Source organism: Diadema antillarum, unplaced genomic scaffold (genome assembly GCF_040938485.1).
Source record: "Diadema antillarum isolate AM-2024a unplaced genomic scaffold, OU_Dant_1.0 seq00000488_RagTag, whole genome shotgun sequence".
Lineage (NCBI taxonomy): Eukaryota > Metazoa > Echinodermata > Echinoidea > Diadematoida > Diadematidae > Diadema > Diadema antillarum.
The window spans coordinates 801,273-814,523 of NW_027271450.1; the positions used below are offsets into that span (position 1 = coordinate 801,273).

The following is a 13,251-nucleotide window of genomic DNA, read 5'->3' on the forward strand; positions in this document are numbered from 1 at the left end:
CAACACGCCTCTGATACATGCGAATAAACATGTAAGTGTATTTTGAAAATGGAACTGGAATGGCAAGGTTAGCAAACTGATCGCTCGTGAAATTCAAAATATATAGAATATATTATTCAGAGACCGAAATCTTTACATGAAGGTTTTTGATTTTGATTGAATCATTTCCATTGAAGCTACACACAGTGATAGCATCATATTCTCAGAGAGTAAGAGTTTGTATGCGACAGAGTGCCTCTCACCGCCAAATTACGCTCCAACACTCAGGCCAAACTTCACGGCAATGTGGCCAATCAGCAGTAGATACCAGTAGGACATGCGCAGAACATGCTACCTCCTTTGACCAATGCCTGCTTACATTAACATACGCGTTTACTGACCTCTACTCTCATATCGTGCCTTATTATCAAGGACAAAGCAACAAACATGCATGAACAAAGGGGAGTTAAAATATGAGAGAGTTAAACAGATTTGAATATAGCGCCACGTATTAACCAATGACAACACGTTGTGCATCTGTAGCATCAAACTTAATCTACAGTAGATGTGCTGGTCCCCTGCATTTGACAACTGGAATTCGTTGCGTCAAAAATGCACACAAACGCACAGACACACACACACACACACACACACACAAATATACATGTATACACCTCCTTTTGTCTCTCTCTCTCTCTCTCTCTGTTGCTTTACATGGAATACCCTTAGACGTTGATTGGTTGATGAGCTGATAACGTCACGACATACAAGACGACTTCATCTCAATTCACCTAATCAACATACCATCGGGTAACCAACACCGGATTCCAAATTCTTTAATCGTAGCACACTTAACTTGATATGTTACCTCTTAGTGGAGAAGAAAATATGGAATGAATTCGTGGCGTTCCATGATCAAAATAGCAACTTCGTCCCAACTGCTAAATTGACGTCCACAACAGGACGCAGAAATCACACACAAATCTAAATTAGCTATAAAGACTTTTATGGCAACACGCCAGTGAGCGGAAACCTTTCAAAGATAAAATTCTCTAATGTACTGGAAGAGCTGAAATAGGTTCAAAATACCAGCGCAAGCTACATGTTTATATATATATTTTTTTTACTGTATCGGCAAATAAGAGTAATTTTATCTGTTGGTCCACTACTCTGTCTCTCGTTTCTCCTCTTCCTTTTTTGGTGCCGCTGAGTCAGATCTCCACTAAATGATAGTAAACCACCAATTATCAATCAAAACTGTCTAATATCTATTAAAACAGACAAAGTACATGTTCTTACACTGTAAAAACATCGGTGTTAGATTTAACACCACGGGTGCTAAATCTCACAACGATCAAACTTCAATAAAGGACCACACCCACAGGTGTTGAAAATGCACTGTGATGGTGTTAAAAAGTGTTCACCTGACACTTCGTGGTGTTAATTTGACACTGTACTGGTGTTAATTCAAAAATGACACCACATGGTGTTGATTTGATATTTGTTGGTGTTAATATCAATAGTTTAACACCCGTCCGGCTTCAATAAGAGACCACACCAGCTGGTGTTACTGTGGTGTAAATTTATTTTCACATTTTTTTAAAAATCTAGTATTTTAATGTAAAATTCTTGATCGTATTGTTTAAATTAAAGATCAACAAGAAGTACAGTTACTAAGAAACTTTTCAAAAAACAGTTTTATATTTGGAAATGACACCCGGAGGTGTTAATTTAACATCATAAATGAGCACCGAAAATTTAACACCAGCTCGGTGTTCACTATTCAACACCGGACTTTTTGCAGTGTACATATCGTCATTATAACATTACATTGCATTTTCTTCCATGACAAGTGGCAGGTACATCAATATCTTATTAGGACACAACATTATTATTTCTAAAGGAATAAAAATAGGTGGAAACGAATTACTCTCGCACTTTCAGTGCGATCTCGATTAATATTTTATTGTGAAGAAAAAAAATGAAATGAGCAAAACGACTCCACATAGCAATGATATGACCAATGATGCTAACTGGACCACTTTCGGCTGGCTGTTTGAAGGAGGGAATCAGGTACAAACTGGCTAAAAGATACGTCCATCGGCGTAGGCTGGGTGGGCCTTGGCGTACTCGTGCCTTGCTTTGGACGCGGCGAAGCTGGCCTCCAGAAGTACCTTGTGCTCGGCAGCTTCCGCCGCACGCTCCTTCTCTCGCCGTGCCATGTCCTCGCTGGAAACAGGAACAAGAAAAGAGAAAGCAAAGGAGAAAAGGGAGAAGTCAAACTTGGTGAACCATTCCTTGTGGTGTATGAATAATGACATGGACAGTGGAGTATGAAGAGGAAGACGTGTGCATTAGCACACTGACCCATTTTCTATGAAGTTATTCGGGGAAAGTGCACATGCTGGTCGTTAGAATAGGCAAGGAGGGCGGCGACGAAACATTTGATACGCTGTATAAATTATCAATCAATCATTTACTCTCTTGTAGCTTACATTAAGTACACACACACACACACACACACACACACGCAAAAATATATATACACACAGACAGACAAACAAACATACACACACTAGCAAACAAACTAAATAATTATTCTGTTTTGTAGTTCGCCTCTAACAGATTAAAATTCATCACTGCCAGCAAGTGAGCGTGAAGATTAGTGGAAGAAGGAGCAGAAAGCGAAGCGATGTCCAATTATGAGGTCAAAGTATGATGGGAGGAGTGCAATGGTGTGAATAGATGAATAAACTCAACCTTTCAATCACGGCCAGATCACCCCCCCCCCCCCCCCCTCAACCGCAGCTTTCTATAACGCGCTTCCAGTCTACTGCGGGGGAGGGCGCGGGGCATCAGTTCAAAGACAAGGAGCGTTATCAACCAAAACCTATACATCGCAAATTAGAAGTTTGAAATCAAGCCCGATGGGGAGGCTGACATAAATCGTTATCCATGTGACATCACTTGATATGAAATGTGTGCATAGTTGCAAAACAAATGCCACCTATTTCTGTATTTCAAGTTTATACCATGCAACTTCCGCGCGAAAAACAAGCTTTGGCAACATTCATATTATCTCTCTGTAAGCAATAATCTACATTACGACATCAGAATCCGGCCGTCTCGTTTCTTTTATCCAGCAAAGCAAAGTGACATCTAAATGGATCCATTTTTCTTTTCATTCTCCTCCTTTTCCAAGTCTTCGTGTTGTCTTGGTAACTCACGACATGAGGTTTACATGTTATATGTGCGGCAGCAAACGCTGTGAAAAACCTGACAGTGGCTGAGACTTAGGGGAGATATTTTATCTTGGTAAACTGTTGGCGCTTTTGACAAGTATTATGATGTCTGGGTATCGTGTTTTGTGGACAAAGACGGTAACTTGGGCAGGAATCTATGGCTGCATTGTTTCATACTAAAAGCATAAAGCGCGAAAAACTGTACCAGCTTCGCGCGGAGCGGAACGTGTTGGGAAAGAACCGAATAATGACTGTCGAACCCAAGGATGGCGCTCCGTCAAACTTCCTCGCGTATCGGTCGGTAAACATTTCTATGCTCACACGCCTTTTTCCTTAGTAATTCCACAACGTCTATGCACGTGTATAACGAGCAAAATCGTTTAGTCAACTTTTTGTCATTCAAAGGAAACTCTCCATAATTTCTTGTTTGTATTTTGTATTTCATTTTGCTTTGTTTGGTTTTTATAGCCTAATGTGACTGCCTTTGACGCTGGTAATTTTATCAAGAAACAGCAGTATTATGTTTAAACTTGACAGTGTTTGAGGTGTGAATCTTCTTCAACTGGTCTCCCTCTACAAATGAAATTTGTAGCAACTGCTGAACTGTAATTTAACAAACATGTCGGGGTGGGGTGGGGTGGGGTGGGGTGGGGGGGGGGGGGGGGGAACGATGGGACTCGAACCTGTCATCTACTCCTTTCCGGGATGCGACACTACCACCAGGCTTTATCCCCTTGCCGGCAGTGACACAGTGAACTTGAAAGAAACTGATATCCTCTTGCTTTCATCACATTTTTTTTTAAATTCAATACTTACTTAATGACAATTGTTGGAGTAGATGACGACGCATTTCTTCAATGATTATAAAGACAAGCTGGCTCCACAAAGTCTTCATTATGATATATAGGTCTGTTAGACATTTAATCAGAATCTGCTCCACTTTTTTTTTTTTTAAATGGAGGAGGTTCCTGGATCAAGGTTTTAATGTGGGAAGAGATCAAAGTGCATTGAAGAAGGTAACGTTGGTAAATGCTGTGAATTGCAATGTTGTCTATGTTTTTTTTTCTTGAAGAACAAAACATGAGTTCAGTCCTATGGATATAATTATGACTCCGTGATGCTTGATATCTGACACTATGATACACCTACATGAATCAACACTCAACAGTTTAGAGAAAGCATCAACGTTCGTCATGAAAGGCCCTGTTGCCATTATATTTATTATTTCATCTGATGTATCACAATGCTCTTATAAAAGCTATGACCCGAACGCTAGAAGAACAACCACAAAAGAAATGCACAGTTGTCTTGTATATAAGTCATTGGTCTCTGTATTTATACAAGCAGTCTTTGATTCGAAAAGCAAGATATTTCGATGAAAATCGACGAAATTCATGTTTATGTTACCGTAAAAAGAGGCAATTATTCAAAGGTCAAATGTCAGCGGTCATTCCCCATGGCGCCACTGGAGAAGTCGTCGGACCTCGACCTTCGTGTCATCGCCCAGGAAGCTATTATTGTAGTCATTCGTCACGCGGGAAGAAATGGTTTGTGAAATATGGTAGTAAATGAACGCAAAAGCGTTCTACATCCTCAATCTTGGGAATATGTCCTTCCATTTCTTCTGATGCATCATCAGTAAAGGTCGAAATTCATCTTTTAAGATGTAAACAAACTGATATCTAGGGCTCAATACGAGGATGATTATGTCAAAGTCATACAATCACAGCTACTCTTTAATTGGGACGGCCATTTAATTTCCTTTGAGACAACCTATTACTTACAGAATGGTCTTATATTTCTTTACAGATTTCTGGTATCGCTCAACTTTTCAGAAATCAATTGATTTCATTTCATTTTATAGGTTTTGTAGAGGGATTTTTTGGTTCTTTTTCCTTTTTGTTTTTTAGTGTCAAACGGCATCTTTCTCTGTCGTTGCATTTTGGTCCCCGGTCGACGCAACTTCACACACTTCTGCGAAACCCGCGCACCAGGTATATCGCTGGTAATCCATATCTTTCAGCCGTGAGATGGGCGAATCTTGGCAAATACGACATATCCGTGCTATCGCACTCCCCTCTCATGCCAGTGGTGCACGGTTACGCCCGAGTCGGGTCTGGGAAGCTCAGGCACCTTCGCGCCTAGTTCGATTGCACTTCGTCAACAATGGGACGAAAGAAGAGCCCACTTCGCGTTTGCTTTCACTCTCTCTTCACGTCGCAGTCTCGTGGGTTTGGCAGTGAGCATGCACGTGGTTTAATTAGTAGCGAGAAGAAAAGAAAAGTGGGATAGGACCCTCGGTTGGGACGGATAGTTCACACCATGAGCAAGAAAAAAAAAAAGCAGACCAGAGAAATGTCAACGAAAACTTCTCTCCAGAGTGCGGAGAATGATATCGCTACGGTATGTCTAGCTTTGATTGCCGTACAGGTAGACAGCGTGAGATCATTGTTTTCAACATCGCTGCGAAAAAAAAAAAAAAAAAAGGTTCCCGCGATGATCTCCTTGCAATCCCTGAGTCAGCTCATTGAACAGAAGAGTAAAGAAAAGCAAGCCGTGTTGGATTCTTACCAGTCGATTCCTTCACCATGGGATTTACTTTTCAGGGGAAAGAAAGCCTTTAACAGGTCTCGCTCGTATAGAATCGTTCTCGTCTGAACAACAAACCATTATCTAGTTCATTGTAACAGTAATGGCAATCACGTCTAGAAAATGTTTTGTATGTACCGTTAAACACATCTTCATATAAACTAATTTCCTTACTTTCAGAAGTTGCCAGCCTACTCATCGTATGAAACCTTAAACTAGCACAGACGCTTATGAATAAAGAGCGGAATCTTGACAAATCAGAACAGAAGTTTAGTAGCTCAGCGTATAGTAATTAATGTGAAAAACGCAGAAAGGATATGGTTTGAGGGGCTTTCATATCGTGAGATTTTGAAACCACGTGACTACTCCTGATTTTACTTCATGCGGTGAAGACCTAAGCATTAAGACTAATTACCAAATTGCGTCAGTCGATGTTGTATACTGCACTCATTATTAAATGACCAACGGTGATGAATATTTAATTTTCCGCTCGTTTCACCACCGTGTAACATGCATTACACGTTAGTATGATTATCAAACGTCTTTACGTGACATGAACGCAGTATATAACACACACAAACACTCACGTTTATACATATGCACCGAACGGTATAATAATGCTATATCAGTGGCGGCAGTAATGACAATTATAGTTGTACTTAGAACAATATCATAACAATTGATATGATAATGCCTCGGGCGACACTTCGTGGTGGAGGCATAAAAAATAGAATGTTGCTGCCATATAAGAATTAGAGCCTGCTCTTAAAAAAAAAAGGGGGGGGGGGGGTGTTGAAGTTTTCACTGGCGCCAATCGTCCACGTGGGACTTTAATAGCGGGACTCTGTCATCCGGCTAATTGTTTTACCGCTCTTAATTCGTGGCACCAAGTGATTGTGTTGGCAGCAGCTAGACTATACGCAGAAACGACAGCTCGCTAGGATCGTCACCAACGAGTCTAGATGGTTGTGAAATAATCGAGGGTTTAAATGAAACCAAAGACTATTATGAAAGTGGATTGAGCGACGCAGCGATATTAGTAGAAAGTTTGGGGAAAATCAGGCAATCAATTAAAACATTATGAATTTGTAAAGTTTGGGTACCGTTATCGCTGGATAAGGAGATTACCACAATTCACAATGCCATTATGGATAACAATGTAAAGACAACATAAAGAAAATTCAACTTTATTTCACTTTCTAGCATAATGAAAGAGCACTTGGCTTACCTCTTTTGGAAAGCAGGGGGTATAATATACGCTTAACATAATGTGTCAGTAACAAGTCGATGGATAGTGTATTTTTCATAAAAAACTGAAATCTTGTTGAATTCTTATATTTTCTTCATATTGTCAAAAATTTCATCGTGAACTGCAGTAGTCTAATGGCGGCAGAAACTGTAGAAATCGATAACTTTCGCATCGGTTGTTTGATTTTCCTCAAACTTACACTGATGTGTTGTATGATATTGCTGCTTTTACTCAATCCACATTGATATTTGGGCTTTGGTGTCAGAGCACAGCGAGCCACGGCTACGCGAATGACGCGGTAATGAGACATGGATGCTGTCAGTGGAGCGTGGTGTAAGAACGATGATGCCAAAATGATGATGAAAATCTTTAACAGGGTGATGAGAAATTAAAAGTCGATGCCCCCTATCCGTAATGTTCCAGTCTGTGGCGGTAATCTAGCTTGTTAGCTCTTGGTTAGCACCCCTCCCCATGATGAACATTTTAAAAAGGGGAAAAAAGTAGTCAGACAATGAACCTCCCGAGTATCATCTGCAAAGGGAACGCCGCCAAAAATGGTATTCAGTTATCATGGCGTTAAATCCGGCGCTTCACTGGCACCACGTCCGAGAGAAAAAGGCTCATGGGTTCATTGAGGAGTGTTAACGGGCTATGATGCTTGTTTAAGTCACAGGCGGAGATAAAGGCAATTAGCGATAGCGTCTCCAGCGCTCTTCACTGGTTCATTCCTCCGCCAGTCACTGATGATAATAAGCACAGTTTGGATATGATGAATCCTTTCAGGAGCCCAGCACAGATGAGCCTCAAAATAGCATGAGGAAAGTATTTTGTCGCAATTAAAGTCATGAATAATGCTGAATGGCTACCAAAGAACCGTGACTAAGCAGATACGGGGCGTCCCCGTTATTGCCCGTTTCTAAGATGAGGGTACTGAACTTTAAGAAGCAGTGTTCCCCTCCCCCTCCCCCTCTTTCTCTATCTGTTTGCTTTCCATTATTAGCTCTCGTAATGTCGCGAATGTGGGTTGTTTTTGGAAATGTTTATGCCACTGGTCTTAATGTTCTTATGGATTCCTCGTACTGAGCTCATTACTGAAGCTCAGCGACTGGAACATTAACTAAATGTAATGAGGCAATAAATCAACAACATAATCACTGTTGCCGTCTCAGCTAGAGAGGCATGTGTGATGATGTCACTTTCGAATTATCAAGACCAAACCCATTAACATTTTCACCTCTATTTTTTTCTGTGATCTGTAACCCTATACAAAACAAGAACTACAAAACCGTGAGAAAACTTACCACTCACTCTTATCCCTCACCCCAAAACACATCTGACCATTTAGCGAGCAAAATTATACAATTATTCATGTTTTTCCCCTAATCTGGTCCCGAGATGCACAACACTGCACATTATCTTTTTCCTGCAATTCTTGACACCCCTGCACATCTATTCATGTACTGCTACCTTAAAGGGATAATTGCACAAGAAAAAAAAAACCAGCAATAGTGTTTTAAAATAGTTCTGAATTGTGAGTTAGGGATACAAACAACCACTGTAAAAATTTGAATCTGTATAACCGATGTTAAGTATTGTTAAATACACACAATGTGAACAATATTTATAATAAAAATGTTTCCAGACTAAACCGTCTACAGTTATGGTTTAATGAGAAAAATACTGATATCTCCTTATATTTTAGGCTTTATTGCAAAAAAAAAAAAATTATATGGTAGGACGTTTTGTGATACAACAGACCTACACATATGCCTCAAATGTGATATCTTGAACATTTTAAAATCACTGATCCCAAAGGTAAACAGGACCTTTAAAGGGATGGTAAAGTTTTGGTTGATATGTACCTGGCTTCAGGTTTCTGACTTTTTTGATGAGATAATGAGAAACCTCTCATGAAATGAGAAACCTCTTATGAAATATGAAAGAGCATGTAATTCCAAGAGGAAATTCAATGTTTATCTGACAAAAACTGGTTGTGAAATGGCTGAGATATCCAAAACAAAGGGATCCTAAGAAAATGTGGGACCCTCCTTTTATCAGGATCACTTTTTAGTTTTACTTTGTTTTTGGATATCTCAGTCATTCAAAACCCATTTTCATCAAATAAACTTTCAACTGCTCTTGGAATAGTATATGCTCTGCAACATTTCATAGGTGGTTTCTTAGTACACTGTATCCTGCAAAAAGTTACAAGCTCAATCCTCATCTCCATCACTACTATACCATCCCTTTGAACAACCCTCACATTCAATCCCTGTCCCTTGACCATAGACAACCCTCATCGTCCAGTTTTGTCATTTCATCTCACGTGCCCTTGCCACTCAGGATGTGACTACGGAGGAATTAATGTAATCAATTATCATACTGAGCTCTCTTAACAACTGTACAGTATGTCCTTTCAAAAAAATTTACAATCAGATTTCTGCATTGATAACTGTCAATATGATTAAACTGTCTGAATGCTACTTCAGGGTCTAAAAATATAACATCTTACCTATCTGCCGCAGAAAACCTCATTCAGTTTGGTTAAGTGGTCACAGAGAAATGTGAATTGTTGTAAAGCATGTCATAATTCTGTTTCTTCAAAGTTTAGCATTTGGATGCTCTTGGAACTGCATATTAATGTGTGAACACAATGGATAGAACTTGGAGGAAAGGAATTCCTGACATGCTCTACAAAGATCCTCATTTCTCCTTGACCACTGAAACAAATCATATGGGGTTTTCTGTAAGATGTGGGTAATAATTTATAGTTTAATACTGTGAAATTGTATTGGGATTGATTGACTATTTTCAAAGTTATCATTGTGGAGGGTCCCATTGTAATTTTTTTTGACATCTGGTACTATACCATTGTGGCTTGTAAAATGTGGCAGTGACTGTATAATACATACACATAGATTTGTAATTTGAAACTTACCTCTGAATGTAAGAAGGATATACTGTACATATATAATACATATATATGTGTGTGTGTGTATGTGTGTTAATAGGTATATTCCTCTCATTCAGACAGCCGAAAATAGAAAGCTGAACTTGTGTTTCAGCTGAATTCTGTCACCATTCCACTTGTAAGTTTTGTGTTTCTTATTCTGCAAAGTGACCTTGTTCTTAACACTTTCTGCATTATGGTCACAAAATGGAGAAGAATGGAGTTCATAGTCACCTCTTCTTTGTCTAATCCTCCAAAGTGCTTCGAAAGGAAGAATTGTGTATTTTCACTTATTGAGAGTACGAGAGGCACTTAAACGTTCTTAGTTGTAAGTCTGTGGCTGGGATGGGGATGCAGGGAGACTCGTATAGCTGCAGAAATGGAGCTAAGCTTGTAACTGATGCTGCCCCAAGAGCTCCCTCATTTTCCACATTTCTGGAGCACTTTGAGCCCTCTTCTAATTTGGGTTAATGGTCTGTCTAGCTTTACGGCTTACATTCAAGCTTCACTCAGCATGTCAGAGTATTAGAACAGGCTCCTTTGCTTGATGTGTAGATCTTTAATAGAAGTGTGAGACTTGTTGTCGAGGGCCTAGAGACAAGTGCTCCTTGATCTCAAAAGGATCACATAGGACCACCTACTTCAAATCCCTTGGTCTACCGTCTCTCTGTGTCAGCACCTGTGTGTGTGTGTGTGTGTGTGTGTGTGTGTGTGTGTGTGTAGGTGTAGGTGTGTTCTTTCTGTCTTAACCTGACTGTGTGTTTATGAGGAAGTCTGGAAGAGTGTGAACTAAAAAATCAATTGAATTTTGTGCTCTAAGCTCACACTTACACGTGTAAGGCGCAGAAAGAAGTCGGCTCACTGTATTTACTAAGCTCCAAAGGGGGTGTGGAGCAAGAGTACAGTTAATGCCTCCTGAGCTGACAATTCAAGCAAATGATGTTTTGAGGATTATTTACAACAATGAATGACTGATGCCGAGAAAGCCCATCAAAGATGGAGATGTCTTATACATGCAAGAAAATATGTATTCTTGTCTGTGTCTGGGTTTCATAAAGTCTTGCATTACAATATGTCAAAAAATCTGAAGACTGTAGTATCAGGTTAGAAAGGAAACAACCTGACGTGCATTAATGCATGCATTAAAGTCACAGATGGGTCTGTTTGTCCTGCTACTGTCATTTCACTCCTGCTAAAACAAGACACCTATTGCTCTGACAATTTTGTTTCAAGTATACATTATCTGGTATTATGGTGCAATAACCTTTACATTCTGTAAACAAAGTCTGCTCTTTCTCTGCAGCCATCTGGCAAATGACCATCTATCAACCATTAGTCAGCTATCCATCCGAGGGTCACACAGAACGCTGTAAACACGGCACAAAGTTTAATGGGCCAGTGGTGGTGGTGGAAATAAACCCTCGCCTGATGCATAGCATCGTCAGAATGCGTTATGATGCGGGCGATTTACGGCAGGAGGAGGGACTGCCCAGTGTCTAGCAAGGCACACTACCAGTAATTGGGTGATTAGTCCATGTACACAGATAAGAACAACCCATCTCTACACACATACTCACCCTACCAATCCATCCATCCATGTACAAACACATACACACATACACACACACACACACACACACACACATGCAAAGACACAAATTGCCGGCAAACATTGTCGTTTCTTCACCCAAGCCAGTTATGATTTATTCTCCCAGCACATTGACATACACGCATTACCCCCCCCCCCCCCACACACACACACACTACCATACTGACAGATAGCATAAATGCCACGTTCATTTTATGATCCATTACAGTCACACCAATCCATGACATATCACCTGGCAGTCAAAGTTGAAGTCAACTTCATATTGGTATCAGTTACAAATGATGTCTCCACAAATCACTCGATACTTCTGCCAAAGACACAATGTTAGTCTGGCAGTCATTAATCATAAAACACTGAACAGCTACTGTATTAATTTAATGATAGATAACCTGAACTGACAGGCACGTATGACAACACACGCCAGGCAACTGTGCGGTATATATGCAACATCTACGCATGAAGCTGGTAATACACCATGTATCTGAGTACAATTGTGCGGTCTATCAAAACTTATTGTTGCACATACAATATGTCTTAATCTACCCATTAATCACTCAAAATTACTCTATCGTGCACATTATCTCATAATTTTTGCAAATGATAACTAACAAAAAACATGTCTCTTGATGTGCACATTTTAAACACATGATCTTTGACTATGATTATATATCATGATGTATCTTTGAGTAACGGTATCTAATAAAATGATGGAGGAAATTTCAAAAGAGATATCACCTCCAGTTCAATCATCAAAACTTTTCATTTGGTTATTTCAGACTTTGTGGGAAGAATTATAGTTTCACAGCTACTTCTTTTATTTCTATTGTCATGAAATGAGAGTTTGAAAGGAATTTTCAAATATTAATTCTTACATCTGCTCTGATCACTCGGCTTTTAGAACTAGCTTTACTGCCTTGCTGCAAATAGCCTTAAGCTGATAGAATACATGTGAGTAGAAGGAAGACATTTTCAGTTTTCATGGGATTTTTATAAAGAGGAAAAGCTGAGGAATCTTTTTTTTTTTTTGTGGTGGCATTATAGATTCAGTAGTCGGCAGTGAAATTTTGCATGATTCTTGGATGCTGATAGAATTCTCTGTCGATGAGCTTATGTTGATGCCTGTTGACTGGTGTGTCTGCTATATAATATTCCAGGTATTGCAATACATGTCCTATTCTTTTCTCCCTCTTTACTTCCTAACTTATCAATGATCCATTTTTCTCAGTTTGTTTCGTAATTACCCTAGGAGTTGGCATTTCATTTGTTATTAAGAATTTTAGACTTTTAATGCATTAATGTAGCACGTGCAGTCTTTCTTCTTTTATATATTTCATTATTTCACATGCCCCATTTACTGTATTCAATTTGATCACATTCCAATCGAGGCTAATTTTCTGTGTATTTCTGTAATAGTGATTAATAAATGAAATGAAATCAAGTTAAATGAAGTAAAATAAAATGAAGTGAAATGAAATGAAGTGAAATGAAATGAATTGAAATGAAATATACGGATGCCCAGTTTTCTGTGATGAATACACGGAATAAGAAGACAGCAGACAGCAGATATTGTGTGTTAAACAGACAATGATTGGTCTCATTCATTCTCTATGTATCTCGGTCACAGTCTCATGTG

The 13,251-nt window shown here is 39.4% G+C and overlaps 1 protein-coding gene across 1 annotated transcript in view; it reads right to left on the bottom strand.

Annotated features, from left to right (window-relative positions):
- Positions 1-2,063: 2,063 nt before the first annotated feature.
- The window catches only part of LOC139733738 (uncharacterized), a 76,642-nt gene continuing 65,454 nt past the window's right edge, over positions 2,064-13,251 (bottom strand). The window contains exon 18 of the mRNA XM_071644548.1: positions 2,064-2,208. Coding sequence (XP_071500649.1) covers positions 2,064-2,208 — 145 coding nt within the window. The remainder of the gene's footprint in view (positions 2,209-13,251) is intronic.